The sequence below is a fragment of the Vanacampus margaritifer genome, chromosome 15 (assembly GCF_051991255.1).
Source record: "Vanacampus margaritifer isolate UIUO_Vmar chromosome 15, RoL_Vmar_1.0, whole genome shotgun sequence".
Taxonomy (NCBI): Eukaryota; Metazoa; Chordata; class Actinopteri; order Syngnathiformes; family Syngnathidae; genus Vanacampus; species Vanacampus margaritifer.
In genome coordinates this window covers 20,796,740-20,819,162 of record NC_135446.1, presented here as the reverse complement: position 1 = coordinate 20,819,162, position 22,423 = coordinate 20,796,740, and the positions used below count along the sequence as shown (strand labels likewise).

At 44.7% G+C, this 22,423-nt stretch overlaps 4 protein-coding genes across 8 annotated transcripts in view; all 4 read left to right on the top strand.

Annotated features, from left to right (window-relative positions):
• The window catches only part of abcc9 (ATP-binding cassette, sub-family C (CFTR/MRP), member 9), a 30,495-nt gene extending 19,656 nt beyond the window's left edge, over window positions 1-10,839 (top strand). For 2 of the 3 annotated variants that reach the window (XM_077544336.1, XM_077544334.1), the window contains 21 exons: window positions 209-293; window positions 376-456; window positions 831-968; window positions 1,172-1,297; window positions 1,370-1,469; window positions 1,535-1,608; window positions 1,676-1,888; window positions 2,234-2,385; window positions 2,447-2,516; window positions 2,584-2,741; window positions 2,846-2,938; window positions 3,268-3,370; window positions 3,587-3,700; window positions 3,779-3,899; window positions 4,654-4,784; window positions 5,898-5,976; window positions 6,700-6,808; window positions 7,448-7,551; window positions 7,668-7,801; window positions 8,002-8,064; window positions 9,588-10,839. In XM_077544336.1, the coding sequence (XP_077400462.1) occupies window positions 209-293; window positions 376-456; window positions 831-968; window positions 1,172-1,297; window positions 1,370-1,469; window positions 1,535-1,608; window positions 1,676-1,888; window positions 2,234-2,385; window positions 2,447-2,516; window positions 2,584-2,741; window positions 2,846-2,938; window positions 3,268-3,370; window positions 3,587-3,700; window positions 3,779-3,899; window positions 4,654-4,784; window positions 5,898-5,976; window positions 6,700-6,808; window positions 7,448-7,551; window positions 7,668-7,801; window positions 8,002-8,064; window positions 9,588-9,725 (2,386 nt within the window). In that variant the 3' untranslated portion in view covers window positions 9,726-10,839. Of the gene's footprint in view, window positions 1-208; window positions 294-375; window positions 457-830; window positions 969-1,171; window positions 1,298-1,369; window positions 1,470-1,534; window positions 1,609-1,675; window positions 1,889-2,233; window positions 2,386-2,446; window positions 2,517-2,583; window positions 2,742-2,845; window positions 2,939-3,267; window positions 3,371-3,586; window positions 3,701-3,778; window positions 3,900-4,653; window positions 4,785-5,897; window positions 5,977-6,699; window positions 6,809-7,447; window positions 7,552-7,667; window positions 7,802-8,001; window positions 8,065-8,983; window positions 9,279-9,587 lie in introns of all 3 variants that reach the window. The other variant, XR_013288350.1, reaches the window with a different exon arrangement.
• An 846-nt stretch (window positions 10,840-11,685) lies between these two features.
• kcnj8 (potassium inwardly rectifying channel subfamily J member 8) lies at window positions 11,686-14,952 on the top strand. The gene is made up of 6 exons (XM_077544441.1): window positions 11,686-12,090; window positions 12,613-12,761; window positions 13,437-13,597; window positions 13,804-13,943; window positions 14,026-14,242; window positions 14,388-14,952. Exons 1-6 carry the CDS (start codon window positions 11,744-11,746, stop codon window positions 14,640-14,642), a joined length of 1,269 nt encoding a protein of 422 aa, XP_077400567.1. The 5' UTR covers window positions 11,686-11,743; the 3' UTR covers window positions 14,643-14,952.
• Window positions 14,953-15,230: 278 nt separating this feature from the next.
• Window positions 15,231-17,567, top strand: echdc3 (enoyl CoA hydratase domain containing 3). Its single transcript, XM_077544592.1, has 6 exons — window positions 15,231-15,420; window positions 15,690-15,811; window positions 16,055-16,152; window positions 16,221-16,421; window positions 16,896-17,074; window positions 17,159-17,567. The coding sequence occupies exons 1-6, from the start codon at window positions 15,281-15,283 to the stop codon at window positions 17,310-17,312; spliced, it is 894 nt and encodes a 297-aa protein (XP_077400718.1). The 5' UTR covers window positions 15,231-15,280; the 3' UTR covers window positions 17,313-17,567.
• Window positions 17,568-17,961: 394 nt separating this feature from the next.
• On the top strand, window positions 17,962-22,126 carry atp5f1c (ATP synthase F1 subunit gamma). Of its 3 annotated transcripts, XM_077545543.1 has the most exons (10): window positions 17,962-18,090; window positions 18,569-18,603; window positions 19,347-19,478; window positions 19,544-19,751; window positions 19,826-19,969; window positions 21,140-21,204; window positions 21,273-21,428; window positions 21,657-21,753; window positions 21,855-21,873; window positions 22,014-22,126. In XM_077545543.1, the coding sequence occupies exons 1-9, from the start codon at window positions 18,011-18,013 to the stop codon at window positions 21,859-21,861; spliced, it is 924 nt and encodes a 307-aa protein (XP_077401669.1). In that variant the 5' UTR covers window positions 17,962-18,010; the 3' UTR covers window positions 21,862-21,873; window positions 22,014-22,126. The 3 variants fall into 3 exon arrangements, with proteins under 3 accessions (XP_077401669.1, XP_077401670.1, XP_077401671.1); XM_077545544.1 differs by lacking the exon at window positions 21,855-21,873; XM_077545545.1 differs by lacking the exons at window positions 21,855-21,873; window positions 22,014-22,126 and having other exon boundaries at window positions 21,657-21,757.
• Window positions 22,127-22,423: the final 297 nt, after the last annotated feature.

Genomic DNA, 22,423 nt, shown 5'->3' with positions numbered 1-22,423 from the left:
GCTAGCTAACTCCCATGGTGCTCGTTTACCTGCTAGGGAGCTAGCTAGCTAGCTAGCTTCCATGGTGCTCGTTTACCTGCTAGGGAGCTAGCTAGCTAGCTAGCTAGCATCAGGGGCTAAAGCCAAACTGTGGCAAGGTCTTTACTTTCATGACCTGGATTTGTCACCTCTATGAAAAGTTAGCATTGTTGAATTTGAATTGTTTCAGGTACAAGGCAGTGATCGACGCCTGCTCTCTCCAACTGGACATTGACCTGTTACCCTTCGGAGACCAAACAGAGATTGGAGAACGAGTAAGCCTTGGGGGTGGTCAAGGCCTGGTTTGGTAATGCATTGCTTTGTTGCCATTTTGTTGACTTTGTGCTTGTGGGCCAGGGCATCAATCTGAGTGGCGGGCAGCGTCAACGGATCTGCGTGGCTCGAGCGCTCTACCAGAACACCAACATCGTCTTCCTGGTCAGCACAAACTGACACAAATGCATCAAGTGCTGCTAAGTAACTAAATCAATGAAACTGTAATTGAATTAGATGAATTAGATGTGTCAGAAGGAAGCGACGCCCTTTTCCTGGACGGACGACGTGTTTGCGCGCTCGCATCATTTCCCGTCAGCACCAGTTGCACAGATTCCGATCCGCTTAAGGAAATGTTGTTTGTCGTGTCATTTTGGATGGGAAAAGGGCAGCGAGGTTAAGTGGTGACGACGACCGTCTGACGAGAGGGATGCGTTTGGGGGAGTTTGCGGAAAAAAATGCTCGTTCTCATGGCGCCAAGCACACAATTGAGAAAAACTGAGGACAACTCAGGTATGTAGTTGTCCATGTATCCCTAGGACGACCCTTTCTCCGCCCTGGACATTCACCTGAGCGACCACCTGATGCAGGACGGCATCCTCAAGTTCCTGCAGGATGACAAGAGGACCGTGGTTCTTGTCACACACAAGCTGCAGTACCTCATCCATGCTGACTGGGTTAGTGACAACTCCAACTGGTCTTTGTTTTTTAATCCGGCCCACCGAGTCTCAGGGATAAATAAATTGGCCACGTGTGATCATTTTAACTCATTCACTGCCAGCCCAGTAGAATTGAATCTTTGACGAGTATAGCCGTCTATGGCAGTGAATGTGTTAAAAATCAAATGTAGCGTTTGAGCACAAAGACACCCCTGTTTCAGATCATCGCGATGAAGGACGGCTCCGTGCTGAGGGAAGGAACTCTGAAGGACATCCAGATGCACGACGTGGAGCTCTACGACCACTGGAAGACGCTCATGAACCGGCAGGACCAAGAGCTGGAGAAGGTTGGCATCGATTGTCTTTCCTTCCTTTCTTTCTTTCTTGTCCCAGGTCTCTGACGGCTGCTCTCCATGCAGGACATCGAGCAGGACAGCCAAACCACGCTGGAGAGGAAGACCCTCCGACGAGCTTTCTACTCCAGAGAGGCCAAGAACCAAGTAGATGATGAGGACGAAGGTCGGTGGGATTTGCTCTTTGTGATCAGCTCTTTTGATCCTCAATCCAAGTTGGGATTCTTTCAGAGGAGGAAGAAGAGGAGGAAGATGACGACAACTTGTCCACCACCACAAACAGAAGATCCAAAGTGCCGTGGAAGGTGAGACGATCCCAATTCTTACATGCAGTCTACATCCACCCTGACAAGAACCACTTCTTCTGCTCAGGTGTGCTGGTGCTACCTTTCCTCCGGTGGCTTCTTCATGGTCTTCCTCATGATGTCCTCCAAGCTCCTCAAGCACTCGGTCATCATGGCCATCGACTACTGGTTGGCCATCTGGACCTCTCACCACGCCAACTTCACCATGGTGCCGGGACCCAACGGAACGTGCCTGGTTCAAATGGTCAACAAGACATTCCATGGCGCCGCCAACTCGGAGGTCCGCCATTGCACACGTCTTTGTTCTAATAGCTTAAACCAGTGGTCCTCAACCCTGATCCTCAGGGACCGGTATCCAGCCTGTTTTCTCCCTCAGCCAACACAGGTGGAGATCGTTATCAGCCTTCTCCAGAGATTGCTGATTAGCTGATGATATGAATCACCTGTGTTGGCTGTGGGAGGCATGGAAAACAGGCTGGATACCGGTCCCTGAGGACCAGGGTTGGGGACCCTCTGGCTTAAACCACATCTTGGAGCTGATGTATGGATTCATAGGATTATTGCCACCAACAAGTATGAGTGACGTTGCGGTTGTCCAAAATGCAGAAACGTCTGACTTTTGCAGGACCCCTTCTACATGACGGTGTTCATGGTTCTATGCGCCGCCGGGATCACGCTGTGCCTCATCACCTCGCTCACCGTGGAGTTTTTGGGTCTCTCTGCGGCCACCAACCTTCACCACAACCTCCTCAACAAGATCATCCGCGCTCCTCTCAGGTAGTCGCCGCTGGTTCTCCGGTTTCAATCCGATGGGGCTGAATTCTCCGTCTTTCCTCAGGTTTTTTGACATCACGCCGCTGGGGCAGATCCTCAACAGGTTCTCAGCGGACACAAACATCATCGACCAGGTAAGACTTGGTATTATTTAAACAATGTTGAACCTTCTTGACATCAGTGCTCCTGATTTCCCCCCAGCACATTCCTCCTACCCTGGAGTCTTTGACACGATCCACCTTGCTTTGTTTCTCCGCCATCGGGGTCATTTCCACCATCACGCCCTACTTCATCATTGCCCTGGTGCCGCTGGCCGTGGCCTTCTACTTCATCCAGAAGTACTTCCGGGTGGCGTCCAAGTGAGTGCAAATCAAGTTGGTCGATGCATACGGGACCTTTTGTCCTTTTGTACGCCCAAAGTCACGTGTACCAGTTTTTCAGTCCTTCTACTCCCCCTCACCAGAGACCTTCAGGACCTGGACGACTCCACGCAACTTCCTCTGCTGTGCCACTTCTCTGAGACAGCTGAAGGTCTCACCACCATCAGAGCTTTTAGGTACCACACATTCATGCGGTTTGCGAGGATTTATTGAAGCCAAACAAACACAAAGAGGCCTTCTGGAGGTCTTTAGTTTTCTTTCCCATCAGAGTTACGATCCAACATTCTGCAGCTCTCACGCTTTTTCTCCACTGCGTCCCCTCGAGGACCTCCTACCCACACACATGTACACGCACACACGGGAAACTTCCCGTGGCCATTATCGGCTGGTTGCCATCCAGAGGAGCGGTGGTTAGCTCGGCACGACCGCAATCAGCACGATGACGACGACGATGACGACGATGATGATGATGTTATTGGATGAACTTGCTTTATTTTTGCTTCAGACACGAGGCTCGCTTCAAGCAGCGCATGCTAGAGCTGACCGACACCAATAACACGGCATACCTGTTCCTCTCGGCCGCTAACCGTTGGCTGGAGGTGCGCACGGTGAGAGACCCGCCGCTTTATTAGGTACACCTGCACTGTCTAATCATAACATCCGCCACGAGTAGCCGTCCGGCGAGGTGCTTATATTGACAGTGAAACTAAGTACTGATGTCAGGATATCAGATCTGGGAAAAAAAAATGCATTGGGTTGAGATTCTGGACTTTTGTTTTGCATGACCTGGAAACTTGAGAATGGACATCCTTTGTCTCTTTCAGGACTACCTCGGTGCCGTCATCGTGCTAGCCGCGGCCGGCGCGTCCATTTGGGGTTTAGAATGCGGTCAGCCTACGGCAGGTCTGGTGGGCTTGGCGCTCACGTACGCCCTCACGGTCGGTTGGACCTCGCCGTTGTTGCTTTTGACGTCGTGCAAGGAAAGAGACAAACCTGTCGTGTTTTGTTTTGCGCAGGTCACCAACTACTTGAACTGGGTGGTGAGGAACCTGGCCGACTTGGAGGTGCAAATGGCGGCTGTGAAAAAAGTCAACAGCTTTCTCAGTACGGAGTCTGAGAACTACGAGGGATCCATGGGTAACGTCAATGTCGCAACCTTTCTGGGCAACATGTTTGGAAGCTATCATATATCAATCCTGCCCCCCCCCAAAAAAAATAAAAAATCTGTGGAGTAATTAATTTAAACTAGGGGTGTCAGGTGATTAAATTTTTTAATCATAATTAATCGCATAAATTCAAAATGTACAATCATACTCTTTGTTAACATAAAAGTGGAAAAAAAATGTTAAACTAATAGAAATGATACAGTCATTTCATAATAATTCATAAAATTCAGTTACAATTAAAAAGTGTACTTGACTGTAAAAAAACGAGTGTGATATTTATTTGTGTTGAGGTCATATTTCTGCCACTAGGTGGCATAATTGCATTTGGAAGACATTTTTCTTTTCATATTAAGAGCTGTTTAATCTTTAACATGAAGTCACTTGTGAAATTCTGCACATTTTTACAATTGCAAAATACAACTTGACCACAGTCTCCACAACTATATGCATTATTATTCCATTTATTACGGCTAAATTTTTACGTGGATGTTTGCTGCATTGCGACTGGAATTCCCCTAGTACAGGCTTTCCAAGTAATTTTTAAAAAAAATGGTGGCATTAAAGGAACTTTAAATCAACTAAAAATGAACGCACTCATTTTGACACCCTTAAATTAAACAAATATCAAGATTCTTTTATTTATTTATTTTTTATTTTTTTGCAACGCATGTCATTTTTCATCTTGGACTACCACTTAAATACTTTATTCATGTTCCATGCTCCAGATTCTTCTCAGGTGCCAGAGACGTGGCCTCGGGATGGCGAGATCAAGATCCAAGACCTGTGCGTGCGCTATGACCCCATGCTGAAGCCCGTGCTCAAGCACGTCAACGCCTACGTCCAGCCGGGCCAGAAGGTCATTTGTCGCTCTGACCGCGTGGTGGTGACCTATTGGAGTTTTGGGGTTTTGGCCAGTCATCGAATTTTGCAGCCATGCTATGCAAAGATGAGCATTGCTTGCAATTTGGTGCCATCCAGCTGTCAAGTACAAGTAGTTGAAATTTGGCGGCAAGCAAATAAAAGATTTGGGATGTTTGTCTTAAAACATATAAATACGTTCTATTTTAAGCGTTACCATGCTCCCAAAGACGTATTTATACGTTTTTTTAATATATATATTTTTTATGCTATAGCATACAGAAGGCTTTCATGCAGCCTCTGAACTGAAGAGGTCGCTTAAAGCAATGGCAGTAATTACAAAATCGGCCAACAGGTGGCATCAGAGTATAAGAGATCAACCAGGGCCATGTTGCAAAAAGCTCGTTCCCCCACTGTTTTAACTCTTTGACTGCCAGACGTTTTCAGAAAAGGGATTCCATGAGTGCCAGCCGATTTAAGCATTTTTGACTGATCTTTCAAGGTCCACAGAAAATTATGTGTTTGGACTATGGAAACACACATACTACCAAATGAAAGATTGGACTCTCATCTTTCATCAGAAAAAAAAGTTTGTTTCTACCTTATTCCGTTTTTCAGTAATCAACAATAAAAAATTTCACCTCTGTTTTGAAAAAAAACGTATTTTAACGTCTTTGGCAGTCCTCCATAGGATTTTACTAAACGTTATTTAACGTTTTTGGCAGTCAAAGAGTTAAACAGATTTGTGAATAATGATGAAACTTGGCTATATTCTAATGCTAACTGCTGCGAAACAAAAAATAATGAAAGAAGAGACTTTAATCTTTCCTTTTTCATGTTTTTATAGCATTAAAACACAATATTCTGTGGGTCTTGCAAAATCAGTCCAAATCCAGTAAAATAGCCGGGAGCGAAGGGGGTTGCTTCAGTGAAAACGGCTGCGAGTGAATGAGTTAAAGGCGAAGCTCCTCGTGACAGGCATGTCCACCAAATTTCATGTTGCAAAGTGAAACGGGGTTCGAGGACGGAATTTCCAAATGATTTCACGGAGAGTTGATACGCGGCGTTGATATCCGAGCCGCGCCTCACCTGCCTGTCACCGCCCCGCCAGGTGGGAATCTGCGGCCGCACGGGAAGTGGCAAGTCTTCGCTGTCCTTAGCCTTCTTCAACATGGTGGACATTTTTGAAGGTGAGAGATCTCGTTTCTCTAACTCTCTTTCTCTCTTTCGTCATTCTTTGCTTTTCTTGTGTTTACGTCTCCTTAAAACAAAACGTCCACAGCTTTCCAAGCGTCCTTTTTTGGGGAAAGTGGCATGAAGGCTGTTGACACAATCAAGCGGTACGAGTTGATTTTAGTTTTGGTGTGAGACGTAAACAGTGAGTTTCTTTACATTTGCAAATGTAAACAACTGGCCTTGGATCAGTTGTTATTTTAGTTCTCCTAACAATGATAACCATGCATGAGCATATTGTACACTTGGCACATGTAACACATTCTTCTTGCCTTTTCCTTCAACAATTTTATTTCCATTTTATGTCTGAGAGGAGCCAGGACACTTTTTCCCCTGAAAATGATGTCAGTGGATGTTCACAATCCATAAATGCTCATTTGGGATAAATGATGCACTCTATATTTGGACAAACAATGGACTGGTCACAGGTCATTGTCAGGACACGTATAGATAAACTAATGACTGGTCGCCATCCAACAACAGACCACATACAGACAAAAAAATTAATCCCATTGACTTGACTAAAACCTGTCAAACTTCGAACCCAGAACCTTGGAACTGCTAACAATTTGTTCGCCGTGCTGCCACTTTTACATGTGTGTTTATTGTAGTGATTCTGCAAGAGTGGTCGCTGGTGCTAAGTGGGGTGACTCACAATTGTCTCGCTATTTTCCCTCCAGGAAAGATCGTCATAGACGGGATCGACATCTGCAAACTTCCCTTGCAGACGCTCCGGTCTCGGCTGTCCATCATCCTGCAGGATCCCATCTTGTTTAGTGGCTCCATAAGGTACACACACACACACACACACACACACACACACATGCACATGCACAGGCACGTACACACACTTCCTGGCTCAAGAGACAACTTCCTGTTTATGTTCCATCCTGGCTGTTTAATTTAAGTTGTAGTCTTTTTCGGGAATCAATCTGGACGCAGCTGCAGTGCTTTCAATAAATCTTTTTCTGGCAAATGTTTTTGTTTTTTTCTAGTCGTTTTATTTCTATTGTTCATTTTGGAGCAGTTACACTCACTCCTTTTCGTTTACACTTTGCCCTTTAGAAACAACAGTGGTTCTGGAATTGAGCCTTGTGGAACGCCTCTCAATGTGTGTGTGAACGATGATCATGGAATTTTCTCTCATCTAACGCAGCAGGAAGTCAGCCGAGTCCTCATCTGACTTTTTGCCTCTGTCGCACATCCTGGTTGTGTTTGTTTGGACTGCGTGTGTGTGTGTGTGGGGGGTGTGTGTGGGGGGGGGGGGGGGGTGAACGGTCGAGCGTTTCACACTGCTCCACGAGATGCGTTTGTCGCCCGTTCTGACGCACTTTGACTGGCTGTGACACTGGAAATGATCTCCCCCTTGTGAAGACGCAATAAAAGTTGGAAGTAAATGCTTTTTACGGCGTCCAATACCTCCCACAGGTTCAATCTGGATCCGGAGCGGACGTGCAATGACGAGCGCCTGTGGGAGGCGCTAGAGATCGCTCAGCTGAAGAACATGGTGAAGGGGCTACCGGGAGGGCTCGGTACGTACACGCGCACATTTCTTTTGTTTTTAATGGCTTTGGGGAAGATGTGCTAACAATATGCGGCTTAGTCACACCTCAGCCGCTTTCTGATTGGCTGCCGTCCTGTGTTGCAGATGCGGTGGTGACGGAGGGCGGTGAGAACTTCAGCGTGGGTCAGAGGCAGCTCTTCTGTTTGGCTCGGGCGTTTGTGCGGAAGAGCAGCATCCTCATCATGGACGAGGCCACAGCCTCCATCGACATGGCAACGGTGTGTGTGTGTGCGTGTGTGTGTGTGTGTGTGTGTGTGGAAACAGGAAGTTGAGTGAGTAGATTTAAAAAGTTCCTCGGCACCAGAAGGAGAGCGATGGGTGCTGATGTGCTTTCCATCCGTCAAACATACAAATTCAAAATGAAAGCACATGCAAGGAGCATGAACATGAATTGTGTTTTTGTGTTTTGTGTGTTCAGGAGAACATCTTACAGAAAGTTGTGATGACGGCGTTTGCGGACCGGACAGTTGTCACTATCGCAGTGAGTCTTTGGATTTCGCTTTGTTTCTGGATGCCGTTTTTCTTCCTCTCTTCTTTTCATTTCCACTCAATAACTAATTTCTACCTGTATTTTGTTAAAATGCTTTTCTTCATTTTCTTTTTGTCCCTGTCGTAATCTGTCCCATTCTGCCATGTCTTGTCCTCATCTTTCCTCTCCTATTCTGTGACATCCTGTCCTGTTGTCTTATCCTATTCTGTCCTGTCCTATCTGCCCTGTATTTTCCTGTCCTATCCTATCCTGTGCCATCATGTCTCTTCCCGACTTGTCTTGTTCTGTCTTTTCATATCCTGACCCATTCTGTCCTTTTTTATCCCATCCTATGCTGTCGTGTTCTGTCATATCCTGTCCTGTTCTGTCCCACCCTGTTCTTACCTGTCTTATCCCATTCTGTTGTCCTGCCCCTTCTTGTCCTCGTCTACCCTGTCCTCTCCCATCTCTTGCCGTACTGTCCTATTCTGTCCTGTCCTATCTGCCCTGTATTTTCCTGTCCTATCCTATCCTGTGCCATCATGTCTCTTCCCAACTTGTCTTGTTCTGTCTTTTCCTTTCCTGACCCATTCCGTCCTTTTTTTTCCCATTCTATGCTGTCGTGTTCTGCCATATCCTGTCCTGTTCTGTCCCACTCTGTTCTTACCTGTCTTATCCCATTCTGTTGTCCTGCCCCTTCTTGTCCTCGTCTACCCTGTCCTCTCCCATCTCTTGCCGTACTGTCCTGTTCTGTCCCATCCTACCCTATTCGGTCCTGTCCTACCTTGTTCCATCCTGTCGTGCCTTTTCCTGTCCTGTCCTTTTCTGTCACATTCCTACCCCTCTCTCCCATCTTATTGCGTCTTGTCCACACGCATTCTGTCCTATCCTGTCCCATCTTGTCCTCTCCTGTCATGTCCCCTGCCCTTAGCACCGCGTCTCGTCTATCCTGGACGCTGGGCAGGTGCTGGTCTTCTCCTCTGGGATTTTGGTGGAATGTGACTCTGGTCCCAACCTGCTAGCACAGGAGGAGAGCCTCTTCAGTGTGCTAGTGCGAACTCACAAGTAGAACCGGACCGGACCAGCCCGGCCCACTCGGACTCGACCCCCACAACCACCCTCCGTATTCTCTTTCCATTTCTTCTTGACGTCTCTCTTCTTCTCACCATGGGCCGGGTCGGGGCTAGAGGTCTGGGGCTGGTTCTGGTTCTGCCGGAGACAGCCTGGTTGGTACCAAAGAGTACAGATTTTGTTCATCGAATCTAAACAGGAATGGGCGTATTTATGTATTTATATTATTTGAGTTACTGTAAATGAACCGTTTTGACATTACATTATAATTTATAATCACAAAATAGAAAAACGAAACGGAATTATTTTCTTATTATTGACGTAAACCATTTCATATATTTGACAAACAATTGCACTTTTATTTGATGCGGCCCTTTTATTACAAGTCTCAGGGTTAAAGGTTAGCTGACTGCATTTCCTATCCCATAATAAGCGGTGTGCCCTGTCACCCCCCCCCCACTTAGCACCGCGTGCACACCATCCTGACGGCCGACCTGGTGATCGTCATGAAGCGTGGGAACATCCTGGAGTATGACAAGCCTGAGACGCTTCTGGAGCAGGAGGACGGCATGTTCGCCTCCTTCGTCAAGGCCGACATGTAGACGCACGCACGCACGCTCGCTCGCTCGCTCGGGGGGATTATCGTGTAAGCAGCAATACGGAGGACAACACACGTCCGCCACAGACACCGATTTTGACCGTATCAGAATGTTTGTAATCTTTTAGGGTGTGTCAGACAGCCCCGCTTTTGAATTTCACTTGGGCCCTATGATGGTTTTGTTATGCATATTAGTCAAATCTGATGAATCAGTTGAACCACTGAGAACGTACGGAAATGGTTGAGTGGGCAAACTCCATTTTTTTGTGCTAAGTACAATAAAGGACTGCCCCCTATATTTCAAAATTGGGACTAAACCTTGATTTTGGTCCTTCTGAATTTTTTTTTTTCTTCCAAGTTTGCTTAAGTTAAAAATAACAAAACAGATTTAGCCCACTCTGTTCTCAGTGGCTCTCATTAAAACGCATTTTCACTGGATCCACATTAAATTTGAATCCTGGGTCTCGAAATGATTTGTTTTATTCAAGATTGTGCAAGTATGTGGCAAAATGTTTTTGTTTGGCAGAACTTTGCTCACTTTAAAAAAAAAAAAAAAAAAAGCAGAACTCAGGATTAAATGGTAAATGGAGTGCACTTGTATAGTGCTTTTTTCCCTACACATCTACAAATGGATGATTTTAAAAATGAATTAATTTTTTTTTTTTCAGTTTGTATTTTAAAAAAAATTTTTTTTAATGAAAATTGCTGAAAGATGTCAGGGGTTCACTGTTTGTACCATCCATTTCAGTGCCAGACGTGTCTGTGCCATTAATCCAAGCAATAGAAAGGTCATCCAGTCTCTGAATGATCGTGAACTTCATCCATTTTTGGAAGCAATTTACCTGTTGAAAAGTACATTTCAGACTTGGACGCTTACCTCACATGACATATTTTATTTTACTGACATGTTCAACTTAGGAAGGATTTGTTTACTTGTAGAAGATTTGACTTGCATCTGGAAAGTATCTGAGACGTCATGAGGAATTCACAAGCTGACTGTGCAACATTTTCTGTGTGTGTGGTTTTTTTTTTACCTTCTGCTTCACGTCTTTAAATACTATTCAGCATTTGTACTATGCAATGGAGACATTTGCATTAAAGTCCTTTTATAATCTTTCCATGCTGATTACTATTGTTGTTGTTTTTGCCAGGATAAATAAATGTTGTTCAGCAAAAAAACAATTTAAAAACAATCTAGTTATGTAAAATAGTGACACTTTTTTAAAATCATAAATGGAGTCCTTATGTAAGAAAAGAAGCGCTATTCTTTTTCTAATTTTCTCATTAATTGGTACTTTTCTAGGCTTTTCTGACATTTACCGGCTGTCAGAAAACTGCAGCTGTTTGTTTACACTCCAACATCTGCTCCTTCGTCCAACTTGAGTGATGTCATGAGCGTGTGAAATCTCAGCATCCTGGTGCCCTCTTCGTACACCTCCTGCATGTGCAAAATGCCAACGTAAAGGGAGATATTGTGTATTTTCATTTTTGCTGTAGCTGCGGTTAAGTGCTCTAAAAATAGTGTAGCTCATGTAGCATATTTGAAAGTATTATTTAGCATATTTTTATTTCAATTGTTTGATTTGGTGTTTTTTTTCCCCCCAGTTGTTTTTGGAACGACTTGTAGTATTTTGAGTGAGCTATATGTTGCTAAACAGCGCAACCTGGCGTCTCAAACAAGAATCCATTGACCTCAGGGACCTCAACTTATAACATTATGGGTCAAATAATCTATTTTAAAATTGACTTTTAAGCTTATCTGGGCATCTTTAGCGTATTTTTTCCCTTGTGTTTTGGCACCTGGAAGGATTTGAATTGACGCTTAAGGAAGCCAGCAGAACCGTGTCCGGACCGAGGAGGTCGTAGGCCGTCCCAGCCCTCCTCAGAGCAGAGGCGGCTCCCAACCGAGCCCGAAATGTGCGCGCATCCGCAGCGAGTGCGCGCGTCAACGGCGCACAGACACGACCTGCTTCCCCCGCCGTGCGTAAAGGCGCACAGGAGCGAACCGAACAGAACCGAACCATGCTGGCTCGAAAAAGCATCATCCCGGAGGAGTTCGGCCTGCCGGGGCTGGTGTCCCACATGCCGCGCAAGCCGGTGTTCCGCGACCGCGTCAACAAGGCGCGCTTCATCGCCAAGAACGGCTCGTGCAATTTGGCGCACAAGAACATCCGCGAGCAAGGCCGCTTCCTGCAGGACGTGTTCACCACGCTGGTGGACCTCAAGTGGCGCTTCACGCTCGTCATCTTCACCACCACCTTCGTCAGCAGCTGGCTGCTCTTCGCCATGAGCTGGTGGCTGGTGGCCTTCGCGCACGGAGACTTGGACCCCAAGCATTTCGACGGCTTGCACTGCGTCAATGACGTCAAGTAAGAGCTCAAAGAGTCAAAACTCCCAAAATAATATTTTTTACGTCAATTTGTGACGTACTTAACGCTTTCTGATGAGTTTTCCCTCATTAAAGTCAGGAAAGTTTCAAGTGAGAAAATGTCTTTAGTCCCGCCCACTTGGCCTATCTTTCGCTCCTCTAATTGGCTGCTGACTAACTTAATAAATAAAAATGTCATGCAGAATGGAAGCCTTATTGGTGTGCTTTGAGAGATCATATCCATTTTTACTTCATTGATCCGAAAATGATTTATTACCAAAAAATACTTGGTGCCTTAAGATGCGATCTAATTCCTTCCGTGACCATGCTCGTATCTCACATCATCTCGCACAATTGAAATGAATGGGAATGCATTTTAACTGTTCAGCCATCCCCAAACAGACCCATATGAATGTTTTCATTTTTACATCCGTCCACACTGTCTGTCCAAAAATAACATTCCAAAATTGCTCTCCACATGCAATATTTTGTAATGTTTACATAGCAACCACCTTTCGTCCAGGTCGTTCACGTCGGCCTTCCTGTTCTCCATCGAGGTGCAGGTGACCATCGGCTTCGGCGGCCGCATGATCACAGAGCAGTGTCCTGCCGCCATCACGGTGCTCATCATGCAGAACATCGTGGGCCTCATCATCAACGCCGTCATGCTCGGTGAACATCTCATTTCGCCGTCACTTCACACATTTCGCTCGCTGTAACTGGCCCAGCGTAGGCTAAGCTCCATGTTGGTTTTTAAAGATAATAACATACTCGCCCTTCTGGAGTTTTTGTACAAATATTGGACATTTTTAAGTTCAAAATGGCACCATCCATTTTTTATTTATTTCATTAGTGTCATTAATATGTGTGGGAGCCAAATATTAATAGTGCAAAATAAATAATTTTGCAATTTTTGGACCCATTGACTTCCATTATAAATCATAATTTTACATATTATTTCATGCACTGTACGTGATGTGTTATAGTCTCTTCTGTGGGGCCTTAACTAAAGGTGAAAAAAAAGTAAGTAGTAAATGTAAGAGTCTTAAAAGCCGCTAGATAGCTAATTAATTAATGTGTGTGTGTGTGTGTGTGTGAGAGACGTGTGTGTGCACGTATAAGGACCAATTCTGGACAAAATGTGTTTTGAATACGTCATACGTCATTGCACACTATTGTTTTCATTGTCCATAGGGCAAAAAAAATATATAAATAAATAAAATTTTCAGAAATGAAATAGTTATCACACTTTAAAGAGTGTGCCAAATTTTGTACAAAATACTGTATATGTGCGGTAAAAGTGATACGACCCCCTCAAGGGCTTGACATGACCATCTTTTGGTGTAGGTTGCATCTTCATGAAGACGGCGCAGTCGAACCGGCGCGCCGAGACGCTCATCTTCAGCCGCCACGCCGTCATCGTCGTGCGCAACAACCGCCTGTGCTTCATGATCCGCATCGGCGACCTGAGGAAGAGCATGATCATCGGCGCCACCGTCCGCCTGCAGGTGGGTCGGTGAAGGCCACTGACTTTTTAGCTTTCTTTTCCTTGATCTCATTCCATAACCGACGACGTGGCTCGTTATGCCTCTTTAAAACCATCAACCTGGCACCGATATCGAAACACCCCTGCAGTGCCTCCGCTGTGTCTTTAGACCGAACTACCACACCTGGCAAACTGCAAGAAGTCTCAGAGTGCGATGCTGTCGCGCAGGTGGTGAGGAAGACAACCACTCCTGAGGGCGAGGTGATCCCCATCCACCAGATCGACGTCCAGACGGAAAGCGCCGTGGCCAGCAACAGCCTCTTCCTGCTCGCCCCGCTCATCATCTGCCACGTCATCGACAAGAACAGGTCAGTCCACAATCAGCCCGTCTTACGGTACCGCACTGGAGGGGCGCAAGTGTCATTTGGTCCCGCGTGCGTACGACGGCAGTCCGCTGTACGAGCTGTCGGCCATGGAGCTCCAGTGCAGCGACCTGGAGGTGATCGTCATCCTGGAGGGGGTGGTGGAGACCACCGGCATCACCACGCAAGCCCGCACCTCCTACGTCTCCGAGGAGATCCAGTGGGGACACCGCTTCGTTCCCATCGTGACCGAAGAGGAGGGCGTCTACTCGGTCGACTACTCCAAGTTCGGCAACACAGTGCGGGTCAGTCACGCGGCAGCCATATTTGTAGTCCAATTGACGTGAGACATAAATCCACTGTAGTTTCTGATGTGAAACTCAGCCATATGTTCCTTGTGGGATGTTGTCCTAATGACGTGACATTTTTGACCTTGCACTTTGACGACAGGTGGCCACTCCCCGCTGCAGCGCCCGCGAGCTGGACGAGAAGCCGTCCATCTTGATCCAGACGCTACAGAAGAGCGAGCTGTCCCACCAAAACTCCCTGAGGAAGAGGAACTCCATGCGGCGGAACAACTCCATGCGCAAAGGCGGCACTGGCAGCAGCGGAAGCCTGCGACGAAACAACTCCGGCATGCTCTCGCCCAAGGTCCAGTTCTTCACGCCCACTGAGGGCGGTCAGAATGTGAATGCCGTCACCTGACACGAGGCCTGTGTCCTCCTGCTTTGCCTCCTGTGCGTGGGCCTGACCTCTGCCCCCCTGGGACTTGTTTGTCTCTTCCCAACTTTATTGCCAACATTTCTACAGCTAACACCAGCACCTGCAAAGACTGCAAGGCTGAGATGAGAGAGTTTCTTTCTGCGTGCCATGGTTATGCTTCACATGACGCAGAAAAAAAACAAACACTTTTTTTAATAATCAACTTTTGTCAATTTAAAATAATAATGGAATAAATAATCAGTTGTGTCACTTTCTGAATAATGAACAAATTAAATAAACGGATATGAATTAACATTGTTTGGCTTTGTGCAACAAAGACTCGATACACGTTGCCTCTAAATTGTTGCTGATTGAAAATAAATGAAACTATACACACACACAAAAAACAATTTACAAACCAAACATGCTGTTTTATATCAAATTATTTTTTAAATCAATAAAACTATTTTAAATAACTTGATGCAACTATCCACTATACTGTGGGTTTTGTAATCGATAAATAAAACAAAATAAAACACACAAATAAATAAACTAGTCGCGTACATTTTACGTCACCCATCCGAAGTCGTCACGTCGCTAACCGGAAGTGTAAGGTGTTGTTTGTTTTGAAAGGGTCAAACATGACTGCAGCTGTTCGTACGATGCTGTGCAGTCGCACAAACTATTTCATCAGACCACATCTGCTCACTAGACACCGGTTATTCTCTAACACAACGGAACCGGAACCACTGACCGTGCGCAGGCAGGACAGCGGCATCAGGTGACGAACTCGCTTGAAAAGAGAACGGAATTTTTAAACATTAAAAAATATTTAGACTGCAACTCACTACAGTCAACTTTGATTCAGCAAGTTCATGAGATTTAAGTCTTCTCATGAAATCGGCGTCTCTTTTGAAATATTTTGTTGTTTTTAAGCGCTTTCTGGACACTTTATTAAAGTACGTAGACGTGTAGGGACCAATTGATCTGCTTTCTTTTTGTTGTAACTTGATGTCAGTAAATTAAAGGTGCATTTCTGAATGTTTGTAGAAGAATAATACTGAACAATCCCAAAAAGAGGAACGCTTTGTCTCTGTCCATGCTGGAGTCTCTTCGAGAAGACATCCTAACTGATGTGGACAGCCAAGATCTTAGAGTTATCATCATATCAGGTATACTTTGATAATAATTGCAGTTCGGCACTTGCAAAGATTTTTTTCTTTTCGTCTGTTAGTTGCCGTTTTTAGTTTGTTAAAAGTTGAAAACCATCTTTGGCATCTTGGTGCCAAGGAAAGAACTATGTAGCTTCATATAGAAGTAGTGTTTTGCTGCCATCTTGCGGTTTCTAGCGACAATTAATGACAATTAAAATAACTGCACTATTTCCTGTCTGTGTGCGCATGCGCGCATCTTAGCTGGAGGCCCTGTGTTTTCCTCTGGCCACGACTTGAAGGAGCTGACGTCAGCCCAGGGTCGAGAGTATCACACTCGTGTGTTTCACACGTGTTCGCAGGTTAGTCACCTAACTTGTTTTAATGTATTTATTGACTTTATTTATTGATGTGTTTATTGTGTGGCCAGGTGATGACTCTGATTCAAGATGTCCCTGTTCCGGTTATCGCCATGGTGAACGGCGTGGCCACAGCCGCGGGCTGCCAGTTGGTGGCCAGCTGCGACGTGGCGCTGGCGTCTGACAAGTCCACTTTCGCCACCCCGGGTGTCAACGTGGGGCTTTTCTGCACCACTCCGGCCGTGGCCATCGGGCGAGCCGTACCTAGGAAGGTGCCAACCACCGACGTCGATATTATTAATAGACAGGACTGCGAGGAAAAAATAATGGGATTGTGAATGTGTTAGTAACTAATGCAATACACTGTTAAAGTTCAAGTATCCTCTCATTACGAGTGATAACACCACATCGATGCTATTCGTTAGCCCGTTTATGGTGTTTTCTATTGTTTATTAGCATATAGCTAAACGGACTTCCCTAAGGTAACGTGTATGTTTTAAATACACATGTATTCTCTCTATATTTTTAAAATTCTTTTCAACAGTTGAGTTCACTTCCAGGATACAGCATTTGTATCTCAAATTTTTACTTGCAAGTCGAGGCAAAATAATTGGCTGGTGAACTCGCATCACGTCACTTGTATCTCAAGGACTTGACTGGACTTGCTTCATTCCTTTAATCCAAAGTGACTTTATTCAAACTCGAATGTTAACACTTGAGACTTACTTCCGACTTGTGACCTCCAGGTTGCCATGGAGATGCTTTTCACAGGCACTCCCATCTCAGCCCACGACGCTTTGTTGCACGGGCTTCTCAGTAAGGTTGTTCCGGAAGAGCGACTTGAAGCGGAGACGTTAGCCATCGCCCAGCGCGTGTGTCAGGCCAGCCGACCCGTGGTGGCCCTCGGCAAGGCCGCCTTCCAGAGGTGCGCGCCGTGACACTTTATGATGATGTGGGCAAGTTTGCCTCACTGATCTGATGTCTGTTGTGTTACTTTGTTGTGTCTAAGACAAATGTCTCAAGGTCGAGATGCGGCGTACGCCACCGCCTCCAAGGTGATGGTGGACAACCTCGCTCTGAGAGACGGCCAGGAGGGAGTACGAGCCTTCATCGAGAAACGCAAGCCGGTGTGGAGCCACCAAGCAGAAAATGTCCACGACTGATGTGCACTTCTCGGACGCACCTTGTGTTTTTATGATTGATCATCAACCGATCCGCTATCTGATCCGTGTGCCTTATAGAGCTGCATTGTGAAGATGCGTAATTGCACAATGGACTCATAAAACCAAAGAATAGTTGCTTAAGTGGCACATTAATTCCACGACAATTGAGAACATGAGACGGGATTTGAACCACATAGCGTTAGAAGTGTGAAGATGTTCTAGACATTTGTCCACTAAAGTAAAATGTTTCTGCTTCTTGTTTGATTTTAATGGAAATCGGCAACTAGTGTTCAGATGCATTACCGCCACCTTCTGGATTGGAGTGGAGATCAGCAGGAAGCTGTTTACATTCTACAGACTAAAGCTATGGCTTTTTGTTTGACTGTGTTGTATCAAATTTGAAAAAATATAAATTATAATGTAAAAATAAATGTTTTAATATTTGTGAGTACTGTGGCTAACAATAGAATTAAATATATGTTTTAGTATAAAACGTCTTTCTCGTTTTTGATGACTCTTTGCTCTTAATGTATTTCAGTGTTGGTCATAATGGTGCTTGTAAGTATTTACTTTTCGGTGTTTGGTGTAAAAAGTTTGAAAACCGCCGGACCAACCGAAGGCGCGGAGTCCTTATAGCCGATTTTTCTTTCGAGTCCGTGAAGGCATCACTTGAGGACGCGTTTCACTTGATTGTGCGCATGCGCAGTGCTGCCTGTCTGACCTTCATTCGCCTAACCATGTTCGCCAGGACCAGCGCCTTGGTGTTCTCCCCACAATGGTAACAAAAAGTTACAAGATTTTGTTGTTTTTTCACGCTATCTCGTTGTATTGTGTTTCTAAGTGCATATTGATCATTATGACTAGAGTAGTCGTGCAACGCATCGAGTGTAATGAAAGTTAATAGTAGCTAAAGGACGTGCTAACGTGGAGGCCGCAGCTAATGAATGACAGCGGCTAGCCAGCTAATGCTAAATAAGCCGATGACATTGTTTTACTATTAACACAATTATGTAAGTATTTTCGCCAACACACACAACTAAACCTTTTTAAAGACAATTTTCCCCGAATCCCTCTGCTACGTTTAGCTTGTCTGCAGTGTTGGCATTAGCACACATTTGCGCTAACTAAATGTCACAATTTCCTCTAAAACTTGGTGACATTTTGCATTTAAATAAAACCGTGGATGCCTGTTTTATGCACAACGCAACGTTTATATTATGCACACGTTGCAATTGATGTATGTTTTGTTTTAACAGTGGGCAGATCAGGAACATGGCTACCTTGAAGGACAGTAAGTTCACTTCTCTTATCCTCACAACATTTAACCTAACGATGGATAACGCTTAAAATTGATTTTCATTTTCCCAGTTATAGTCATTTGCATTTCTTAATGTACCCCTCAAAGTCAAAAGATGAACAAATCCGCTGTTTTGTGACTTTTATCGTACAAAACACAAGTTACACATATTGGGCAAAAAAACGACACACAACGTTTATAGACATTGTTTTCCGCATATTCACAAATCACAGATTGTCTTATTTGCCAACTTTATTTGGAAATTATCTTCATTTGCTGGAATAATCACCTTATGCTCCGTTTGGTGACATCCCGATGTAGTGGAGCCCCATTGATGTTAATTGAGGAGCTTCATTCAGATAAAAGCAGCACTTTGCTGACATTTTGTGACATCCTGGTGCCAATTATATATGATGAAGTAAGTTGAGGAGTTTCATTTAGACAATAGTAGGGCCTTTCAATTACTTTAGGGTTTTCCCTATTGGCACCGGGGCTCATTCAAACACAGTATGATGAGATAATTATGTCTTGACGAATGCACTAACTTGCTTCTGCCCTCTAGTGGAAGAGCATGTCATTACATTATTCTGCCTGCCAGCCTCGTATATGTTTCTGGCATGTATAGATGATCCAAGATACCTTATTTGTAGTGAATAATCAATTTCGTAGCAATTATGTGAAATTAGATCAAGTCTGTTGGTGAACACGTAACCAAGCGACTGTCCAACTGTGTGTAGTCACCATCCGCCTGAAGTCCATCAAGAACATCCAGAAGATCACCAAATCCATGAAAATGGTGGCCGCCGCCAAGTACGCTCGAGCTGAGAGGCAGCTGAAGCCCGCCCGAGTCTACGGCACCGGAGCCCTCTGTACGTCGACCTCGATCAGGCCCCCGCCCCAAAACAAATAATGACTCCTCCCGTTTGTCGTCCAGCTCTGTACGAAAAGGCGGAGATCAAAGCGCCCGAGGACAAGGCGGCCAAGCACCTGATCATCGGCGTGACATCCGACCGCGGGCTGTGCGGCGCCATCCACTCGGGCGTGGCCAAGACCATCAAGAACGAGATCGCCAACCTGACGGGCAGCGGCAAGGAGGTGATGGTGGTCAACGTGGGCGACAAACTGAGAGGCCTGCTGCACAAGTACGCCCAACCGGAATCCGTCCCTCGATATCGCATGTTACCGGGCTGAAATGTTTTTGTGTTCTCCTGCTCAGAACTCACGGCAAGCACATCATGCTCAACTGCAAGGAGGTGGGCCGCAAACCCCCCACTTTTGGGGACGCGTCCATCATCGCCAGCGAGCTGCTCAATTCCGGCTACGAGTTTGACCAGGGAGCCGTCATCTACAACCACTTCAGGTCAGCAACACTTTGACCTTTTCCTGCTCAATGTTCATTGAAAAAAAACAAAAAAAAAACAATGGTTATTTTTTTTCATAGAAAAAGCAAAAGACACTGACATTCAAATCAATTTCGGGACTTTTTTTTTTCCCCCTCTTGAGTTAACTTTTTTTTCTCTCCTCAAACCACAAAAAAACTTTGACTTTTTGTTTTTCTTGAGTATTTACTTCCACAGACATGAAGAAAACATTTTTATAGGTCTTTACAGATGTGAAAATTAGTCAAATATTGCAACTCTTTGGGGAGTAATTTTAGTTTTTTGAATTCACAGAAATGGAATAATTTTTTTTCTTTATAATATGACACATCAAACATAAAAAATCAATTTGATGACATAAGTGTTTGAAATCACCAATTCAGCAACTGTTCTTTTTCCACATTTTTATGTCGTAGCTTTATTTAAAAGAGGATTCTATAACACGGCACAAAAATAACAGCTGTGTAAAATAATTGTTACTTTACGCATAATGGGAAATATGTTTGGGGGAGAATAATCTGTTTTCAATATCTTAATAATGACAATTGAATGTTTTTTTTTTCAATGGCACAGTATTTTGTCTGAGCATTATTTTTCTCATATATAATATTATTTTGATAGACATTTTGCTGTACAGATAATGTAAAAATTCACTCTTTTAATGTCACTGCCGCTGAATGATTTTATTTTTTTTTTCCAGGAGAGCTCAGTATTGTTCATTCGATTTGACATCATCATTGCTCTCCCTTTTTTAAAAAAAACAAACAAATAAATTAAAAAAATTTAATAAATGTTTATTTTTTATTTTATTTTTTAAATTTTCAACAATATAACATCCTTTATAAATCCTTCAAACTACCACTTCCAGCTCTCTCTCTCTCACGCTTCTCTTTTGTAGCTTAATGCTAACATAAGACATAAAACACCATAGACAGGCCAAGAGAAATGATCTTCTATGTTTCAGTAATAGGAAACCTTCAAACTGCTCCTTTTTAAACGTCATCATCTTGCTCGTAATTATGCCGCACCCGTTAGAGCTCAGTGCTGCCCCACCAAGTTGTGGCACAACGTGGTACTACTCTGAATGTGAGCACTTCCAAATTCCGACTTGCAAGCCGGCGTTGACGTTCCCATCCATTCTCCTCACGCAGGTCTGTCATCTCGTACAAGACGGCCCAGAAGCCCCTCTTCTCCAATGACGTGGTCTCCAACGCGGGTAAGGTTTGGGCCACATTTGGCCCCGTCAAATGTTGCCATGCTAAAAGCCTTCTGCGGCCTCCGCAGAGTCCATGGGCGTGTACGATGACATCGACTCCGACGTGCTGAGGAGCTACCAGGAGTTCGCCATGGTCAATGTCATCTACCTTGCGCTGCGTGAGTCGTCCACCAGCGAGCAGAGCGCCAGGATGACCGCCATGGACAGCGCCAGCAAGAACGCTTGTAAGCAAAGCAAAAATGTGTAAAGCAATTAGGTAACTGTACAGAAAGTCAATATGGGTGTTACCGTGGCAACCAGCGTTCCCCAAAATCCTTAAAGTTATCTCGTCAACAGAATTGGATATATTTGATGAATTAAGGTGCCGGGCCAGGCAGTGACCGATTCTTCCCGTTGTTTTTTTTTTTTTTTTTCCTTTTGATTGACAATCCGCCTCTGCGCCCGATCATCAGCCGAGATGATTGACAAGCTCACCCTGACCTTCAACCGGACCCGACAGGCCGTCATCACCAAGGAGCTCATCGAGATCATCTCCGGAGCCGCCGCTCTGTAAGTCTTCATCTTTCATCGTCATCATCGTCATCTTCCAAACGTTCTAATCACTTTGCACGCCTTCGCACATCTATCTGCTGCTCTTGTGCTGAATTCAGGAATTGAGCCTTGCAGGAGGTAACCTGGTAGTCGTTAGGCAACTATGTAGACGACTTGTGTTGAATGTGTTTGGAAATGGTTAGCTTCTACTTTAGCTGGCAGTCTTCACTCACTGCTGTTTTTTTTTTTTAAAAATGTTGTGTGTTCTTTTTTTGCAGGTAAGCGACGAGGTGAGACGCGACCCAACGTTTCAATGTGATGCAGACGAATCTAGCGACGTTTATGCTTGTGTTTGTAAAATATATACAGAGAATAAAGCTCTTAGACCATCTGCTCAACTTGCTTTTTTTTTCCTCCTTTCATGCATTGGCGAAAGTTGACTCCTCATTAGCTGATGGATATAAATGAGGAAATATATCGATAGCTGTCAAACAGTTTTCTTTTAATTGTGTTTGTTACCTAATTGAAATATTGGCTTGCTGGAATCATTTCTGCATGGCAAGGAATATACAATATTTGTAAAGGATAGGTTAATTAAAAGCAATTTCTGTTTCACAACTAATATTTTAACCTGCTTTTATTTGTTGAACGTTTGTTCCATTTTGCAAACTTATTTTCATTACAGACA

Coding starts and splice junctions, on each gene's coding strand:
- kcnj8 (XM_077544441.1), top strand. CDS start 11,744: ATGCTGGCTCGAAAAAGCATCATCCCGGAGGAGTTCGGCCTGCCGGGG. Junction 13,598..13,803: donor GCGCCACCGTCCGCCTGCAG/GTGGGTCGGTGA, acceptor GCTGTCGCGCAG/GTGGTGAGGAAGACAACCAC. Junction 13,944..14,025: donor CACGTCATCGACAAGAACAG/GTCAGTCCACAA, acceptor GTACGACGGCAG/TCCGCTGTACGAGCTGTCGG.
- echdc3 (XM_077544592.1), top strand. CDS start 15,281: ATGACTGCAGCTGTTCGTACGATGCTGTGCAGTCGCACAAACTATTTC. Junction 16,153..16,220: donor TGTTTCACACGTGTTCGCAG/GTTAGTCACCTA, acceptor TTGTGTGGCCAG/GTGATGACTCTGATTCAAGA. Junction 16,422..16,895: donor GGCGAGCCGTACCTAGGAAG/GTGCCAACCACC, acceptor TGTGACCTCCAG/GTTGCCATGGAGATGCTTTT.
- atp5f1c (XM_077545543.1), top strand. CDS start 18,011: ATGCGCAGTGCTGCCTGTCTGACCTTCATTCGCCTAACCATGTTCGCC. Junction 18,091..18,568: donor TTGGTGTTCTCCCCACAATG/GTAACAAAAAGT, acceptor TTGTTTTAACAG/TGGGCAGATCAGGAACATGG. Junction 19,479..19,543: donor CTACGGCACCGGAGCCCTCT/GTACGTCGACCT, acceptor TTTGTCGTCCAG/CTCTGTACGAAAAGGCGGAG.